Below are 19,713 nucleotides of genomic sequence, written 5' to 3'. Positions count from 1 at the left end.
GCACAACGCGCACACACCTATACGCAAACATGTAATGACACTTATTCATGCCCAGCTGGGAGATGTCAAACACCGGGCAGAAGTAAGCCGAGGACGCCACTTCCCAGGTGTTTTTAGTGAGCGGGCGGGATGTCAAGAGGCAAGCACAGGGAGTGGGTCTCCACAGAGCAGCACGGACCTGTTAAACAGAAGGTCACGGAGGAAACAAAGTAGTGGCGTCTGCGTGTGCATCCCGACGGAGAATGTCTTCTTTAAGGGACACACACGTCTGATTTCTGTGGTTCGACGGATTTATACTTTTGCCAAAAAAAGAAAGAAAAAAAGAAAGAAAAGTAAATAGAAAATTGGACCAGCTTGGGGACGAAATGGAGGGGGGTCCGCTTTAAGAGGTCAAGTAAAGGACGGTTATGGTGAAGCGCCCTCCCGACCCTCGCTGCATCTGTGTTGGTGCGTCTCTGTGGGAAAGACACGTGTGTATGTGATTCTGTAGTCTGTAGTCTGGTGCTATGTGACCATGTTTGACAAGTGTGTGAAAAAAAAAAATAACAGCAACATTTAGAGAAAAAAAAAGAGTAAAATCAGTCAAATTTTAAGTGAAGTTTAAAAAAATATATATATATATAGGAATACAACACTGTTGATAAGTTTGAGATCTGACGTCAAAATGTTTTTAATTTTTTTTGGTTGAACTCTTTTTCGTTTCCGTTCTTGTACGTATGTGAGTGTGAATGTTTGTGTGCGTGAAAGAGTTAGCTCCTTCTTTTCTGGGCACTGGTCCACGTCGCTCCATTCTTTTGTACAGATGAAGCTAAAAAAAAAAAAAAAAAAAACACAAAACAAAAGAAAAAAGAAGAGGGCAAAATTTGTAAAATATTGTGTCTGTGACTCCTTGTAAAATATTTTCAAATTGTTTATTACAGAGAATCAGTTATTAAATAATGTTCATATTTTTCACTTCATTTCATCGTGTGGTGTTTTGGTTTTTCCGGTCGGACCAGTCGTAATACATATTTGTTTTAATGGTGTTAAAGTTTCGGGCGAATGTTTGATTTCTTGCTGAGAAGAGATGCCGAATACAACTCCCGTGTTCGTGCGATTAAGTCCCTTTCAGCAAATATCTGGCGCAACATTTACAAAAGAGTCGCTTTAGAGTTTGAGCTTCCTAAAAAAACAAAAATGCTGACTCATCCTGCACCCAACAAACTTTCATGTCCTTATACCCTCTGCCAGGACCTCTGAGCTAGCTAGATAGCTAGCTTCCTCTTGGCTGTTCTCATTGCTAAGCTAATAGCTAGCCTTCCTGGTTATGAAAACACAGGCAGAGCTGATGCGGAAAGATGGCTGGCCCCTGCTGAAGAAGGTGGAGTTGACCAATCAAAGCATGGTGGACTTTTTTGGAAGTTTTGTACATTTGTTTTTGGTCAGGACGTTGGTCTGGATTCACTCCGTTGGGAGCTAATTACGCTCTGCCAATCCAATAGTTGGGGCTTCATGTGGTAATGGAAAGATGAGCAACAGCGACGTAGCGACGAGGCGATTTTGGTAAAAACATAATGACTCCGATTGGTTGTAGGACTATCCAATCACACAAAGAGATATTTTTTTTCCTCTGTATTAGTTGAAATGCGGCCCATAATGAAATCTAAATGACTCCAAATGGCTACACCAGGCTAGTATTTACAAATGAGGCGCCGACTTGTAGCAGCATTATGACACAAACGCAGCACGTAGTGTAGATCACTATTTAACACCTTATAGGTTTTCTCTTAGTATACAAAAAGTGCAAACCACCAGTTGTCAGTCAACCAGCATGTGCTGTGTTCACATTACCGACAAAAAAGGGGCCACAAGTCATTTTCAGTGAGCTACAAACTGACTCCCAGCACGTGCTGCAAACATCTTCATGTTTCCTTCAGCAGTTTATAACAATTTCAACGAGTGCTTGAGGAACGCTTCAATGTGGTCAGCCACGCTTGGCCGTCTTGTAACTGCTGTCATTAGTAGTGTGAACACGGCACTGCACTTCAGTTTCGAATTCAAATTCTAATGTGTTTGTGGATTTGTTTTACAGTATTTCTTACATCTACTGGCTGTAGCTTCACATACACACACAGCAAAAAGGCATCAGCAATGCAAACGTTCCCCAAAATGTTAAAGCTGATTAGAAAAGAAGTGATTGTTAAAATCAGGTGCTTTAGGAGGATGTCGAGGCCTTGACTCCTCATGAATGATTAATGTGAGTGTGTGGCTCCTATGAGTCACTACCACCACTAATACCGAGCGAAGAGCTTCACAGCGTGTTCAGGAAGTCTGTGAGAGCTTTGTGCCAAGTGTCCGGGTCGTCCAGGTAACAGGGGTGACCCGCTCCCTTCATCACCACCACGCTGTGATTGGCCAGGTTGCTCAGGTTACGGAGGGACACCTCTCCGAGCTGAGCGTCCTGGTCGCCGTAGACGATCAGCGTCGGGACCTAGACACACAGAGGGACGAGGGAGAGAGTGATTAGTAAGTTCCACAGTCGTTCCATCTGATTTTAAAATTCAAACCCGTAGCTAAAGGGATTATGTTGATGACCTACATTTTACCTCAAGTTAAAAAGTAAATCTAGATAAGAGACTAGTATTTTATTTTCATTAGATGTGACTGATTTGTGTGTTTAAATATCTGTTAGAATAAAACTACAGTAATTAAATTAGTAAATAAGAAGAGATTGGCATGATAGACAAAAAAACACAATACCCATAAAGCCCGTTATAAATTAGACATCCCTTCTTAAAATGTCCCTTACTGTTTTTTTATGAAGTTGGGGGTCTGACCAGAGTTGGATCAAAACTGAAGCATCGGAGGCTGAGATACGTTGACTTTTAGGTGCCAGTACACTTAGAAAAAATTATCATTACCAGCTTTTCAGATCTCAAAAGCGGGGACCATTTACACCGACCTGACTCTGCGGCTGAGGCCAGCTATGTGGAGGAGGCCCCATCAAGCGTTCTTTCTTTATTCTTGACATTCTTATTTTTTTTTTCTATCACTTTTTGTGTGAGCAGACGTGCAACACCTCAACTGCCTGCAACAAAAGATGGTCTAATATTCCAGGTCTTAAAAGAAAACCGCCCCCCCCCCCCCCCCCCCCCCCCCCCCCCTCCCCGGCTGTGGCAGCTGGCTTTTCACCTAACTTCAAAGTGTGCAACATTTATAGGCCTTACACTTCTGGACTTAAAGTCAAGTGATATAGCCACGAGTTCTCGTCTAAGATAACCACATCCTTAGTCCCTCAGTCGAATGCAGCACCTATAGTAACGGTTTATATAGAGCAGCTTAACTGGGTTTATCATGACGGTTATTTAAATTTGCAGTGTTGGCATCACTCATCAGGGTTATTGTTCCTCAGACATGTGTTCTCACTGGCTGACTAATAAGAACCAGAATCACCATCTTTAAAAGTAAAAGCACTTATTAGGCAGGAAAGCTGAATTTAAAATGTTACTTAAGTACAATAAAAGAATACTGTTTTTCAAATTGTTCAAGCAAAATAAAACCGACAATATTTCCCACTGACGTGGTGGAGAAAAAGACTGGATGAGGAAGAAAATGAGAAATTCTTCTTTCCTCCAATCATTGCTCTGTTTTTGGAGAACACAAGACACCTAATCCAGCTTCTTCACTTTTATTGAGTATCAAGGCGGATGAAAGTAATAAGCCACTGCCTCTGTTAAAGAAGCAGGGCCGGAAAGTGGGATGACATTCACGGCTGCTCGAGTTACCCTTCAAAGAGGAAGTGAAGACTGTCAAAAGAGAAAGTTTTTTCAGTAAAGGAGTCTACAAAGGAATACTGACTGAGCCGAGGCCGTACCTTTACACTCTGGTACTGCTCTGCTGTGAATTTGTCGGTGCAGATGGGCGCTACAGGGATGTAGGCTTTTATCAGAGCCTGGTGCTGGAGGAGGAAGGGGAGGGAATACATCCCGCTGAGGGACGGGCTGATCACCACCACCGGGCTCAGACTCAACTGCTCGCACACCTCCTTGAGGAAACCTGCAGGAGCCAGTTCGCCCACCGCTGCCGGGGCTTTGGCTGACTTAGAGCGGCCGAGTTCTGTGGAGAGACGAACAGAGAGGAGGAAGAAGAGGAAGAGGGCTGCAGGTTTTGAAGCAGGACCTGAAACCCTGCTGCTATATTATCTGACTACAGGTTGGATTAATAGTCAGTCTGGTGGTGACCAAACTAAAAGGACGTACATGATGCAAAGATACTGAATGTCCTAAAAGCAACTAGAGGGGTTTGCCATGGGAGCGACTTTGTCTGAAAGTCATAACACAATCACATTTCAACCCACTCTACTCAGTACATGAAAAACACAAAGTAATTCTCTCTATACAAAGATGGATGGGGGGAGGCTAACGGTTAAATCAGCCATTAAACCATTAAAGACAAAAAATAACCAAACATAGGCTAAAAAAAGGGTGAGGCACACTGTCTACATTTTGCCTGAAGGTGAAAGTACAGAGGGCTGAGAACTGGATCAGATGGGTTGCAAAGAGTGTATGAATTAAGACGAATTTAAGAAGAATTTGTTTTAGAATTTGTTGTAAAGCATCCTTCCTGTGACGTCAGTGTCTCAGCTAGTTTGGGGTAATTTAATGAAACACTTGGAAATGTCGAAAATCACCAAAGAGGCTCTTTGGAGCCCTGAGCGTCCTGGCCTGTTCCCTGCTTTGCCTCGTTGGTCGTCCAGACTTGTGTAAAGCGGTGAAGAGGGCTGAGTTTGTTCGCACCTGGCAGGTCGATGGCGACCGCGCGGCAGCCCGCTTTGGCCAGAGTCTCCAGAGTGCCGATGCTGAGCCAGTTTTCTGATGAGAAACGGATCCCGTGCAGAAGTAAAACTGACATCTTTGCATCTCCTGCGGCGGGTTCACTTTGCCTGTAGAACAGCGGAGCTTTGCAGCTTTCCACCTGCACACTCCCCTCTGTCATCTTTACAGCTGCCATCCTGAGTGGGAATAAACAGAGGGCAGTCGTTTCACTTCACAACTCAAGCTCACACTGTAACATATGAAACCCACAGTTCATCAGGTGAGATGCAGATTAGTCTGTTCTATGTCAATAACCAAAAACAATGTTGTTTTTTTAACTTCACCATGCCCATAGGCAGAGCTTGTTTGTACAGAGTGTGCACATTTAAGGTAACCTAAAGTGAGTCTTGTACTCGTGGAAATAGCCGGGGGATAAATGGTGGAGGTGCACATAAATTAAATGTAAATACATGCAACGACCGACCATCATCTCTAACTGACTGGACACACAGAAAAAATAAATTCATGTTACACAACCTTAGACTGATGAAAATCATAAAGTAAAACCTCACAATTATGTTGTGGATTCAGTCATTTTGTGGGTTTTGGACAGTTTGTAAGACTATTATTATCTTTTTTTTATACATATAAACTAAAGAAACTTTACCTACAAAGTAGCAATACAGTTCAGTAATAATCACAAAAAGTCCTCTGATGTAATGTTCTTAAAGGTCAGTGTTATTTTATCTGACTATTATAGGATCCTTATTGATGCACTGACATGTTCCAGCTGCTATAGTTGTTAAATAAAGTAACAGCATGTTTTGGTTTTTAATGCTCATTAGAAGTTTTGTTTGCCGTAACTTCACCTGTAACATGCAACTGTGCAACTTTAAGTCCCTAATATTTTACATTTGTAAGTAGTTATAAACTCTTAGTATATGGTTTATAAGTGTTTAAAACAAATAATAATGTTGTGGGAGCAGGCTGGTGTAAAATAATTTACAAAAATAAAACAACTGTAAGCTCTAATAATTAAAATAGGTCATCATAGGAAATGTTATAACTGCTGATAATCATTATACGTGTATTATAGTGTGTTATTACGGAAGCGTATTGCTGCCACACTGTAGAAAAAAAAAGGCTCAATATTATGTAATTACATGAAAGTTTCTTGTTATAACATGATATTTTTCACGTTTTAACATAAGTATCACGTTATTACATGAAATTATCATGTTATTTCATGAAATTATCACGTTATTTCATGATAATGATATTTTCATGTTATAACGTGAAAATATATCAATACTCTTCCGTATATATCAATACTCTTCCGTACTCTTCCGTATGTTATAACCCCGTTTAAACATGTTAAATAGAGGGTGGTGGAGTACAACATTCACTAAAACAACATAACATGGAATCAATAAAATCTACTTTTTGCATGTTAAACTAACGCGTATTACTGCGCATGTCACGTCTCTCTAACACTTATTGTAGCGCGGCAGAGTTTTGTCAAACTGTTAATTCTTTAATTGCCTGTCCACTAAAGTAAAACCAGCTCACAGATTAAGATCCCGTGTACAGCTGTCAGGTTGAACACGGATCAAAGTCCACGTTAGATCATTTTATTTGTAATATCGAGTCCCCCCCGCCCCCCTCTTTCTCTTCATTACAAACACGAGAAAGTAATCCTCCTCTTCTTACCTTCCTGCATCCAGTGATGATTAAACTCCTAAAAATAATTACACAGGGCAGCTAAGCTTTGAACCAGCTGCTGTTTCACTTTATATCCCGGAAAACAAGAGAAAGAAGAAAAAAAAAAAAACCTCTGGAAATTCTTCTACTGACGTCTAGCGTTAGTTTGGAGAACTGCTTTTATTTTGAAATTTTAATTTAATTTTAACGTGACGAGATTTTTATTTTATTTTATTTTGTTTTATTGCAGGGATATTTGGTTGAATTGTGATACAAGCTGCTGTCGGGGCAGATTTATTTGAATAACATGAAAAAAACAAACAAAAAAAAAAACGTATGTGCGACCCGTACGTGTGCCACTCTCCATTAATGATTAATACGGGTATTGATTGGCTGTGTTTTGGGGGATTAGGACCAATGTTTGAGCAAGTACTCAGTGTTCGCTCGTGGGTGGTTGTGTTCAGTCAGGATTTATATTCTTTCTCTGTTTTCTGCGTGGATTCCCTCTAACTTCCTAATTTGGGAGTGTGTTTTTTTTTCTTCCTGACAGGAGTTTGTTGTTTGATGCTTACCACCTAAATTAGCCAGAGGAGCAAGACTCAGAGCACAGATCTCACATCAAGTAAAGAAATATCCTATCCTCCACATCTACAAACAATGAAACTGTTTCTGTGCTGTTTTCTCCTGACTGTGGCCACCGGTAAGGAAGTTTTATTTAATTATAAGTAATTTATTTAATATTTCATATTTTCTCAGCTGTTTAATTTGTTGTTTAAGTGTATTTATTTCAATTTAAGAGGTTTGTTTAAAGAGAAACTCTTATTAAATTCCACTTATATTTAATTTGTGAGTAGTAGGATGGTTATTTAATGCATTTGAGTCCTCCATTAATGTGTACTGGTAGTAGTGATGGTATTACTAGTGTGTTTCAGTAACCTGGTGTGTGATTGTGTTGCTGTTTAAAGTTTTTTTTCTGGTCCGTAACAAACCTGCAGCAGTGGTCCAAAGGTTATATGTGTGCAAGCTCATGCCCAAATGTCCAAGCTGGTACCACTGAGCACATGCACGCCAGTCTAAACCTGTACTACAAAGATAAATACAGTATAGAGTGTGTATACATATATAAAAATCTGTTTCAGTTGTTCTGTTGTACATGAACAGGGTACCGCAGTCCTCTGAATGACTTCCAGCGCTCTGAGGGCAGAGAGCTCGTTCCTACCTCCTGGAACTCGGCCCGGGTGCTGATGTTACCGGGCCTGAACCTGGAGGACTGTGCCACCCGCTGCTCACAGTCGCTGGACTGCCGGTATCCGACTTAAAACGCACTCACACGGCTGACTCTAAACATCTCGAGGCGCTCTTTTCTGAGAAATCCATATTTAGAATAGGATTGACTGTAAAAATAATTAAAAAAAGACCGCGTGGGTGTCCAGGTTGTGAGGACATATTGAAGACAGTAATCTTTTAAGCTACAGAGAATCATCAGGGTCACAAATACAAAGACTTAGTGAACTTTTTTCAGGTCTAAGTGTTTGATCTGCAAAACTTGATGGATAACTGTAAAATAAAAAGCTTTTACACCCTCTTGCCAGTTCATTAGGTACACTAGTGAACATAAATATATTCTAATATAACAGGCACTAAATGTTGGCTTCAGGACTGTTATAATGTTCAGATTATGTCGGAACAGCATAAGAAAGGTGGTCATTCAACTGTTTGATCATTTTGGAGGATGTAGTTTGTGGTGATGTTAAACTCCGTTGAATTAAACACTTAAGTGTTTCTGCCCCTGATTAAAATGGGGTTGTCAAAATAATAGAAACATGTGTCGGTACAATAAACCACAGCCTCCAAAAATGAACACGCAGTTGAATCAAAAGCTCCATCAGTCGTTTTAAACAAATGCTGAACACTATAATCCTCATGAAGCTAAGATTGAGTGCCGGACCATTATGTTAGAGTGTTTTCACTGGTGTACCTAATGAACTGGGGAGTGAAACTTATAGACAGACAAATTCTGGCTTTTTATTTTACAATTAATTATCAATCAATGACCCTCACTGCTGCACTGGACAACATGTTGATCACTCATATGTAAGTCTTCATTTGTTTTATTTTTTGCAGTCGGAAAACTCTAAAGTGACACAACCTTCAGGGTTGTCTGTTTTTTTATTGATTCTTTATCAGTGCAGTGGAAATGGAGGTGAAACTTCACACAGAACTCCTCCTAACTACGTATGATAGCATTATATCTGACAAACTGAAAAGCTTTTTTTTAACCATGAAGTAGTAGTGATATTTCTCTCATAACACAAGACAAGGTTAAGTATAAGTCTGGTGTCCATATGATCTCCAAAAGTTCTACTAACTGTGGTATTAAATGTTAAAAAGACTGATTTGTTAACATTATCAAAGCATTATAAAACACTTTGACACGAAAATGTTCCTCAACACCCAGAGCCTTCAACTACGAGACCCGTCCCGCTGTCACCTGTAAACATCTGCCCTGGGTGGGTGACGGCAGCAACGCAGAGGTGAAGAGAAACGTAAACTGTGACCTTTACGAGAAGAAGGGTGAGACTCGCATGCTCACATCAGGTAGGCGATCAGTTTCATGCATCGCCGATGTTTGATCGGCTGTTTTTTTTTTGTTTGTTTGTTAAATGCAGTCTATGTGAGAAAATGCATCGTGGGTAAAGGAGAAGACTACAGAGGGAAAGTCTTCACCACGAGAAGCGGGCTCACCTGCCAGCAGTGGTGGTCCAAGTTTCCTCACGATCACAGGTGAGTCACTTTTTTTTTCATTTGTCCTTTCTGTCCTTTAGTATGTTGGATATGAAATTATAAACTTCAATTTGAGGTTGAGGGCGGCACAGTGGAGTGGTGGTTAGCACTGATGCCTCACAGCAAGAAGGTTCTGGGTTCGAATCCATTGTCTGCGTGGGTTCTCTCCGGGTACTCCGGCTTCCTCCCACCGTCCAAAGACATGCTCGTTAGGTTCATTGGTGATTCTAAATTGGCCGCAGGTGCGATTGTGAATGGTTGTCTGTCTCTCTGTGTTAGCCCTGTGATAGACTGGAGACCTGTCCAGGGTGTGTCCTGCCTCTAGTCCTATGACAGCTGGGATAGGCTCCAGCCCCCTCGCAGCCCTCCAGAGGACAAGTGCTTACAGAAAATGAATGAATGAATGAATTTGAGGTTGAACAATGAGCTAAAACAAATTCTTCCTCTTGTAACACCGGGATAAAGATGTGGACTAGAACAGATGTAATGTTCTCAACTGGCTATGCCACTCATCTGACTTTTACTTACTTAAAACCAGACTGAAAACTCTTTACATTGCACTTCATTTTGAGATGCAGTGGACTCCTGTGTTCCCAAGAAAACCTCTAACAAACAGTCAAACATATCGCAAAGTAAAAAGACAGTTAACATGCTTAGTAAGTGACCTAATACTGATCAATAGTTGAGTTAATAGCCATTAGGTGGCCAGAGATAGGGATCCAAATAACCTTGGCGCATGATAATAGATGGCCAAGATAAATAAAAGTTATAGTAAGTCAGATGTGTGCAGTTTACTGGAGTACGGCACCAATGTGTTGTAAACCCTCTGTTCGTTTCAGGTGGACTCCCACGGCCACCAATGGTCTGGAGTTGAACTACTGTAGGAATCCAGACGGGGATCGCATCGGCCCGTGGTGCTACACCACCGACCCCGAGCGGCGCTACGAAAGCTGCAACATTCCCCAGTGCAAAGATGGTGCACCCCTTTTTATTCATTTCCATATGTCAGCATGCTGCGAGAAAGGAAATTCAGGTTTCACTCCAGCGGAGATGATTTATCTCTGGGTTCTGAACGTGTTCAGTCATTGGCTAAATTTGTTCTTAGTTAGAGTGAAATACAGATGGCAAGTACTTGCTCATTAATTAGTTTTTAATGAAAGACGGGAAAATAAGTTTTTATCTTCATACCTGAACACAGATTATGTTGATTTCTAGATGAAATTCCTTGAAGGACTAAGAACACTGTTCCCTTTAAGAATATATGTAAATATTTAGTCGGAAACTAAATCCCCCCACGCAGAATTGTTTGTTTTCCTGTAATTTTTAACTAAACAGAAGTACTAATTTCACTTTTATTTTTTTCCCCTCCGACCTGCCGCCTGCTGTGCTCCGACGATAAGATGGTTAATTTGTTAAAAGAAGGTTGTAATTAGCAATTAAAGCACAGCCTCCAGTCCCCCTCCCCATAATTAGCAAGTTGCCTAGACTCGACTTCTCGCAAGGAAATTATTTGGAAATTCTAGGAGCTGTAAAATAAAGTGTTTATCTGTGTGTGGGATATCACTCTGAATATCTCTCATTTTGAGACGGTGTGTGTGTTTCTTCCTACAGAGGTATGTATCACGTGTAACGGAGAGGACTACAGAGGGCAGGTTGACCACACTGTGAGTGGTAGAGAGTGTCAGAGATGGGACCAGCAGTATCCTCACCAACACATCTACCAACCGGAAAAGTATGCATTCATTTAACCGAACATACGTGAACTTACGTGAAAGCTGTCTTTGCATGTCCTAAAACAAAGTTTAAACAATGGCAACTGGGCTTAGATGTTTTAGACAAACCATTACCTGCATGACCGAGAATATTCACGGTCCTTTGTTTTGTATTTCTAGATGTTAAAAATAGCTTTTTATGTATTTTTCCAGATATCCTGATAAGAGTTTAGATGACAACTACTGCCGTAACCCGGACGCCTCTCCTGTGCCCTGGTGCTACACCACAGACCCTGAGGTGGAGAGGGAGAGCTGTGACATCAGCAAATGCAGTAAGACCGTATAAGAAATAACAAGTGGATTTATCACTTTTAATTCTTAACCAAAACTACCAAACATTCTCCACATTTACCGCCGCCCTCAAAAACCTAATGTATCTGGGTGAACGGACAAAACAAGACATCTGAGGACACTGTCTTGGGTTGCAACGAGTGCTTTTAATTATTTCGTCAAAGCTTCTTGTCAACAAGATTAATAAATTAACTGAGAAACTAATTGGCAGACAGCTCATGAGCCCTTACTGTAATATGTTTCCCTGCGTAAATCTATTGGATTGCTTGTTTTGTTTTTGTCACTGGCTCCCCCTGGCAAGACAGAGGGAGCGTGAGCTAAACTGAGCCGATTCCTGTAGTATTCGCCGACACAGTGGAATTGGGGAGTCTCATTAAGGCGCTCTAATTAAATCCAGAAAAATCACCTTTTTGGGATTTCTGCAAATTGCTTTTCAAAATGTTGGACATTTCAGACTTTCCCCTGATGGGTCTGTTTGATTTCAGACTAAATGTGGCTGCGGTGTGCTGATGCTTGTCAATGATTTAATCCCCGTGTCGTCTCAGTGGGTTTGAGGTTCATTAAAGGTTAATTGAATTTTTTTGTTTTTTGGATCAGTTTGTTTATGCAGCTTGTTTTTGTTTTATTTTATTTTATTTTATGCTGGTATTCTCTATAGTATACCTTTCATTTGGAGCAGCAAAGGTATCAATACACGTATTTAACAATTATAGTAATATATAAACGCTCAAAGTTATAAGAGGAGGTATTTTATTCAATACTTTATAGATTTATTTTTGTTCCTCGATTCAAACTCTGGCACATTTAGTAACATATCATGCCAGGACAGAACATAAGTAAATACAAACAGGGCATCAGTCTTTTCTCTGAAGTTTCAACACCAGTTGCGCAAGATGATACCGGCAACATGGGCATTTCCCCGGAGATCACTGGGCCAAAAAAAATCCAAAAAATAAATAAATAAATAAAAAATAAATCTGTAAAATGGTGCCATCTGGTGGCAAAGAGCTCTATGAATAATACAATTAACTTAATATTACCTGCATATCAACACGTAAATCTATAGTAAATCAATCTAATGCACCATAAATTAATTTAAAATAAAATATTAACATAAAAATATAAAGAAATTAATTTTAATTAAGAAGCACCCTTGAGACATGTTGTAAAACAAACAGACATGGTCCGCTTGGAGAAACACTGTCTGTGTGATACGGTTTTTATAACTTGATTCGTATCGTTAAATAATAAAACAACATGTTGTCCCTCTCCTTCAGGGAAAAACTCAATAAGCCATGAATATAAAAATATTTATTTGTTTCAGAGTTTGCCTGCTTGACTGGAAAACCTCAGTGTGTGATGCACTGGACGTGAAAATGTCCACATCACACTCACAAAGGTGGCACACTGCTTTCAAAACTAGTTGCGATGTTTTAAGCTGAGATTTCAGGTGTGCACGAAGAAACTTTCACGTGCTTGGAAACAGCTTTCTAACGTCAAACTGCACAGGCATCATTCTGCAGATCATCATTCACGCGAGCAAGACTTTAAGTGGAGGGGGAACTTTACTTTCTGTAAACCACCACACTGAACATAATCAATCAATCAATCAATCAATATTTATTTGTATAGCAATGTATATTATTATTATAATGGAAGTTTAATTTTCATTATAAGAGATGTATAAATTCATTCTCTCTCTTATTTTGCCCAGGGGGCTCATAAGAACCACCTCGCCTATATTTTGCACTCTTAATTTGCTTTTCTTTCTCTCCAGCCGAGGTCCGCGTGGAGAAGCGCTCCAGCTTCACCACCAACTGTTTCCGCGGCCGCGGGGAGGACTACCGCGGCAAAGTCAACGAGACCACGTCAGGTATCCCCTGCCAGCGGTGGGACGCCCAGTTTCCTCACGAGCACCCCTTCTACCCAAACACATACGAGTGCAAGTAAGTGTAGCGGAGGTGAAGGAGCGGCTCGCGCAGCTTTGTCGGTTTGAAAGAGCTCTGTTTGCTTCGCACATGAATATTAATGTCGGAGTGTCACTGCAGGGAAATCTCTTGCAATCATATTTCTCTGCTGACAGTTGACAGAAGATGATAGATGGTCAGTAAACTCCACATTAAAAAGCGGGTCACTCTCTGACTGCCAACGTGGATGTGAAATGAATATTAACCTTCTTTGTGATCATTCATCATGCCAACATCGATTTCAAGCCTTTCATTCATTCATTTTCAGAAGAACAAGAAGTGTGTTATATTTCTGTATCATTTCTACATATTTTAATCTAAACGCACAGTCAGTGAGCGGTCGCTTGATGCACCGGGGATGAGTTAGTGGACATTGTTGCTGTTGCTTTTCATTTAAGGGGTTTGGAGGAGAACTACTGCCGTAATCCGGACGGCTCAGAGGCTCCGTGGTGCTTCACATCCGTGCCAGAGATGAGGACTGCTCTGTGCTTGCAGATCAAACGCTGTGCAGACGACATAGAAGCCGAGGGTACGCTCCTTCTAGATTCAGCCAAAATATGAATTAATTGAATGGATCACCTGTAGATAATGAGGATGAGCCCATGAGGACGTTCAGGGCCACGATATCGACGTCATGAATCTTTCACAAAGCGAGCTACAAGCTCATCCGTGAACTTTGGATGAGGCACCAAATACTCAAAAATGTACTGTATTCTGTTTGCTCATTCATGTTATAGATCTGTATACTTTATTAATGCCACAGTGAAACCTGGAAAAAAGAAATAACGCATTATTATTCCTCTCAAGTGAAAAGTGTAATTTATTTTTTCCACTAAAATGCAGCTTTTATATTTTGCTTTGGCTGTGACCGCCTTACTTGGTGTCGTCAGACCAGTAGTTCTGATGCTAATGCTATTTTTGATGTTATTTTCATGTATTTTCTGCCATTGTCACTTGTTGTTAAGGTGCCAGCGGTTTAGCAAAAGGTGTATAACCATAGTTTAAGGTATAAAGTAAATTATTATTAGCTTGGAATGAAATTAGCAACACATGGAGTCCTGTATAAAACCCAAATTCCCAAAAAAATTAGGAGACTTGAACTTAGCAACCTCAACAGTGGCAATTACACTTCATGAGGACAGGAAACATCTGTGGTGTTTTATCCTTTTTTTTTTTTGCCGTTTTCACCGTCATAGCAATGATGTTTGTTTCTCAGACTGCTACCAAGAAAACGGAAGAAACTACAGAGGCCTCGTCCGCAAAACTCGCAAGGGCATCACCTGCCAGAAATGGAACGTTAACACTCCTCACAGGACCAGGTACGGTGGTCGCTGAAGATTTTCCATCCAAATAATAGTCTTTGCACACATTTATCTAGGACACCGGGCGTGTTCATTGTTATTTGAAGGCTGTGTCCTCGGTCTGTGCGACATACTAACTCCGGTTAAATATCAGGTTATTTAATTAAGTTACATTCAAAACAGTCAACAGACAAACTAAGAGACTAACAAACCCCTGTTAAGGAACTTTCCTCCCACAATGCAATTCACAAAGGAAATATGAAATAAAGCAAACTGTTGTTCTCCATCGTAGAAAACTAAATAACCGGTGTTTTATTATCGCAGTGTGAGTATTACATCAATTATAAAAGTTAATGCAAAAGTAGCACTATCAAGATTTGCATCAACTTCATACTGTAGTTTATAACGTAGAATGAAAGTGGGACACAACACTTAGAGTAACTTTAGAGTCAAAGATCAGTTTAATTCTCAAAAGAAAAATTGAAGCACAAAAATCGTTCACCGCGTTTATTTATGACACCTCTGGGAGTCTCGTAGCTCTAAAACAGCTGTGTGATCTTCCAGGATAAACCCGAGGACACATCCTGAGGCCAACCTGACCGAGAACTACTGTCGTAACCCAGACGGGGACCAGCATGGACCCTGGTGCTACACCACAGACCCCAAAACTGAGTTTGACTACTGTGCCATCAAACAGTGTGGTACAGACCTCTGCCTTCCGTGTCTATTTTAAGATGCTTTACTTTAACGGACCGCGTGCTGATAGTTCATCCTGTTTTCTGACAGGAAGTTTTAACAGATCATCTGTTGTTGTTGTTTTCAAACAGCTGGAGAGAAAGTGTCCATGACTGAACCAGTAGGTTAGTTTGTGAATGAACAGAGCATGTTTTCAAAGTTGACCAGAAGCCTCCACTTAGGGTTTTACAATCATTTGTCACCTTTTTGTGAACACAGAGAAGGTGGAGTTCAGCGAGTGCGGAAAGAGAGAGGACCGCGTCCCCAGGACAAGGTTACGTATCGTGAACGGGGTTCCCGGGAATTCGCCGTGGACGGTGAGCCTCAGAGACAGGTGAGTCTGGCAGCTGATGGAGTTCATGAAGGATCCGAACGCACCGTCTTAACCTTTGTATAACCTCTGACCTCCTTGCGTGCAGGAAAGGAAACCACTTCTGTGGAGGATCTCTGGTTAACCCCAGATGGGTGATCAGCACCAAGCAGTGTTTCTCCTCCTGGTAATTCATTTAAAGGGGCTGTCGTGCAGCTTTACATTACCAGCGTTACCAGCAATGAACTAGTCTGCCTGTGAAAACAGTCATGCAATGTCTTTATTAGTTGAAACTTTTATTTTTTAAAAGGAAAATTTTTGCATTTTGGGAAAGTTAGAATCTTGCAGAAAGTTAGAAGAAAAAAATTATTCCACTCTAATATCTTTTTTACTAAATATAAAATATATAAAATTGTCCACATAAATGCATCTAAAATGTCAAATTATCACTTTTACTTTTGAGTTTTTTTACAGATTAAACGAAAGACGTTTTATAAAACTTGGATTGTTGTTACCTTTGTTACCTTGTTACCTTTGGACACGGTCACAGTTTCCCTATTTCAAGTAAATCAGTGTCTTTACAGACAATTTCCTAAATCTTCGCCCGGAGTCGGCAACTTTTAATATCAGATCTGAGCCACAGATTGGCTGGGAGCATAATGGGAAATGTTTTATGCAGCTCAGCTCATGCTACAAACTAAAAGTCAGGTTTTCTCTGCTGCTTCAGTTTTGATCATTTAAAAATTGCATTGTGGAAAATCATATCAGCAACAAAATATTCCTTATATTTCATCATAATTTCTGCTTTTATCGCTCTGTTTATTTGTCTGCATGTTTCTTCAGCTACGTTGACCTGCCCGGGTACTCCGCCAGGATGGGGACACTGTTTCGTGATCCACAAGAAGGAGAGCCTGGTGTTCAAACGATCCCTCTCACCAAGATCGTCTGTGGGCCGTCTGAGTCTCAGCTGGTCATGCTACAACTGGAATCGTGCGTACTGTCAAGTGTCACCTACATGCACATGTACCAGTAATTTCCATCTAATTCCCTTTTTTTTCTTTCTGTAGCCCGGCCCAGTTTAACGAGCGCGTCTCTCAGATCTGTCTCCCTCCCGAGCGCTACATTGTAGCTGAGGGGACGATGTGTGAAATCGCGGGATGGGGTGAGACGAGAGGCAAGTATTATCATTTGGAAATGATAGCGTGACACTGGATTCACTACGTGGAGCGCTTTATGCAGCTACGAGTATGCGTCTACTTGAATAATTCATAAGAGATAGGCTTCCTTAGAGCCAGCATCTTGTTTCTGTCCTTGGAGTTGTGTTGCATCTAAATGAGAGAATCTGTCAGACGTTGAGCAACAGATGGCCTTGCTATTTCCAGAATCATTCAACATCTGTCCACCTTCCTTTTCATTACTCCATCTCTCTAAACACATTAGCTGCTAACTCGTTCCTCCTTCTTGATGCGTTTCAAGGGACCGGGGATGAGACCGTCCTCAACGTGGCCCATATACCAGTTCTTAGTAACAAGGAGTGCAACAAATACTTCAGAGGCAGAGTTCGTGAAAATGAGATGTGCACAAACTCTTTCCAGGGTGGAGTAGGCGCTTGTGAGGTATGTGTCGTGCAAATCTTTTTTGTGTGTTTATTAGAAGAAGCATTGGGGTAAATGTCGTACACCAACGATTCTGCAATGTGCAACGGCGTTAAAAGAACAGTTCCATGCTAGAAATTCACTTCGTTCCTGAGAATTAGAGGACAAGCTCTGAATATGAAGCTACACCTTGCAAGTGGTTAGTTTAGCTTAGCTTAGCAGAAAGACTGGAAACAGGAAAATAGCTTCTGAGGGCTTTCTCCTTTAAAGATGAACAAAATCTTTGTGTTGGAAAAAGTCTTTCAAGCATTTTTCTTTCAATTTAAATTAAAACCTGAATGGATAAATGACATCGTGGGATTTTAGAGGAGCCAATGTGCTCGTGAACTTGGAGAGAAAGCCACTCAGGCAGTTTATACCAGCTTTTAACGCTGCTCTTTGTGCTAAGCTAAGCGCAGCTAACCAGCTGCTTTGTACTGAATGTACAGATGCTCAAATCTCTCAGAAAGAAAGTGCGAAAAAGAATTTCCCCAAATGTCAAACCAATCCTTCAAGGACAAACAATAATTCCATAGTGTGTCCAGAGTTAATGCTTCACACACCGATGCTAAAGAAAATCTTTGCAAGGCGAAAATCACTTCAAGCAAAGAGCACACGGTTATTTATATGTGCCTATAAATCAAACACATTCACCATTTGGATAATGGAAGTGAACTGGACAAGATGTGACTGCAAGATGTTTCCAACCTCAGCAGTGACAGTCAGTCATAACAGAGACAAATAATGACTCCAGAGTGTTGTTCCTGTGTGTCTGCAGAGAGACTACGGCGGCCCTCTGGCGTGTCAGAACAGGGACTGCTGGGTACTCGAGGGTGTGATCATTCCCATGAGGCGCTGCGGACACCCGGGACAGCCCAACATCTTTATCCGCGTGTCAGTGTACGTGGACTGGATCAAGAAGGTCATGGAGATGGCGTAGAGAGACGGACACCGCTGACTCGGAACTGATCAAATCCATTTTCTAAACCTGCAACACCTCCCCTCTCAGACGCCTCTTTTACATCAAAAACTATTAATTTTTACACATCGGAATTTATAAGTAGAATTTTTTAATTTCACTGTAAGGGGTTCATTCAGGGAGAAAATGCAGGAACGAACTCAGTAATTCTTTCTGTTATATCTGCTTGAAATACATTTTATTTGCACATACAGTGTATTTTGTGAGACCCTTTTAACTAAGCATTCAAGGTCACAAATGGGATGCTTTAAATCCACCTGAGAAAACATTTATATCCACCCAAAGAAAAACAAAAAAAACAGCAGAGAAGATTTTTCAGAAACCATTTACATTAAGTCCTCCTATTTTTTTAACTGCTTTTAATGTACAGTGGTTTATTTACAGTGATTACATCTTCTCCTGTGAACACATATTTCACATCACTGTTGTCCACTACCTTAATAAATGCACATATCCGCTCACAGATTTGTGAAACGTTGAGCATTTAAAGTGTTGACAATTTTTGTCATTAATTCGCCGGCAAATTAAAAGATTCAAAAAATAAAAACGAGCAAATGAATTGTAGCACCTCAGCTCCTCAGGTTCAGAGAAGACAAACAGGAGCTAATTAACTTCCATTAAGGGAGGAGGTGTATTCCTAACATCCCCTGGAAATGCATCCTTCACCACTAAACTGTACACCTCCCCTTGCTCTCGCCTGGCATTGAACGGAGCTCTGAAATACCTTCTTTGCCCCCAGCCTCTAAAGAAATCCCTCCTCTGCCTGTCTTTTGATGCCTGCCCCCTCCTCTAAAGACATGCCTTTGTGCCTTATGCAGAACTGTATGCGCTGCACATTCTTTCTAGTTCTATAGGAGGATTTTTGTAACCCGGTCCTGATGAGCCCACGGAATTCAGCTTAAATAAACCTCAAGATCAGAGTCCGACCGAATCTCAGACACACCGCACGCTGCCGAAGGCCACTGAACTCTCTCTCAAACGGACACACATACGCAATTTTTTTTTTCTCCTGTGCAAACCCTCCCCCCTCTTTTCTCTCTATCTTATCCCGCACTCTGTTGCTTTTCTCGTGTTGATTTTCACGCCAACATATTACTTTTGTCTCAGACAGTGACCATTTTTTTATTTTTTTTCGCAGAAATAGAAACTAATGAGACTGAAGTCAGCTCTTAACCGTAGGTGGCCAGTTATTCTCCTGTTAACAGTTAAGACTTCAGAGTCATTCTGTTCACTTTCATTTAGTAATATTTATAGTAGATGACTAATCAGATTTGTATATGACTACAACTTCTCAGCAACTGTTGTCAAAGGCATCTGGGAAACCCGACTGAAATTTTTAATAAATGCTGCCACAAAAATATGCAAACGTTTTCTTTGTTATTCTGCCGAATGCCTCCTATGATGATAACCCGATGAGATAAACATTTTGTTTCTTTGAATTTATCA

General features: G+C 40.8%; 2 protein-coding genes across 2 annotated transcripts; one reads left to right on the top strand and one right to left on the bottom strand.

Annotated features, from left to right (window-relative positions):
• Positions 1-946: 946 nt before the first annotated feature.
• abhd14b (abhydrolase domain containing 14B) lies at positions 947-6,588 on the bottom strand. The gene is made up of 4 exons (XM_084543719.1): positions 6,504-6,588; positions 4,776-4,990; positions 3,854-4,095; positions 947-2,470 (listed from the first exon to the last, which is right to left on the bottom strand). Exons 2-4 carry the CDS (start codon positions 4,987-4,989, stop codon positions 2,291-2,293), a joined length of 636 nt encoding a protein of 211 aa, XP_084399845.1. The 5' UTR covers position 4,990; positions 6,504-6,588; the 3' UTR covers positions 947-2,290.
• A 563-nt stretch (positions 6,589-7,151) lies between these two features.
• mst1 (macrophage stimulating 1) lies at positions 7,152-18,364 on the top strand (the record flags this gene model as incomplete). Its single annotated transcript, XM_084542628.1, has 18 exons — positions 7,152-7,194; positions 7,656-7,800; positions 8,953-9,068; positions 9,164-9,278; positions 10,118-10,254; positions 10,890-11,010; positions 11,204-11,322; positions 13,119-13,287; positions 13,707-13,837; positions 14,525-14,627; positions 15,174-15,310; positions 15,437-15,469; positions 15,564-15,678; positions 15,764-15,841; positions 16,498-16,644; positions 16,722-16,832; positions 17,135-17,270; positions 18,067-18,364. 18 exons carry the CDS (start codon positions 7,152-7,154, stop codon positions 18,226-18,228), a joined length of 2,118 nt encoding a protein of 705 aa, XP_084398754.1. The 3' UTR covers positions 18,229-18,364.
• Positions 18,365-19,713: the final 1,349 nt, after the last annotated feature.

The sequence above is a fragment of the Chelon labrosus genome (assembly GCF_963514085.1).
Source record: "Chelon labrosus genome assembly, chromosome: 4".
Taxonomy (NCBI): Eukaryota; Metazoa; Chordata; class Actinopteri; order Mugiliformes; family Mugilidae; genus Chelon; species Chelon labrosus.
The sequence above is the reverse complement of the archived record's forward strand: the minus strand, read 5'-3'. Positions and strand labels throughout refer to the sequence as shown.

Bases quoted from the DNA above. Each gene is read 5' to 3' on its own strand.
- abhd14b (XM_084543719.1), bottom strand. From the start codon at position 4,989: ATGGCAGCTGTAAAGATGACAGAGGGGAGTGTGCAGGTGGAAAGCTGC. The intron at 4,096-4,775 runs GTGCGAACAAAC...GTCTCTCCACAG, and splicing joins GGTCGCCATCGACCTGCCAG to AACTCGGCCGCTCTAAGTCA. The intron at 2,471-3,853 runs GTACGGCCTCGG...CTGTGTGTCTAG, and splicing joins AGCAGTACCAGAGTGTAAAG to GTCCCGACGCTGATCGTCTA.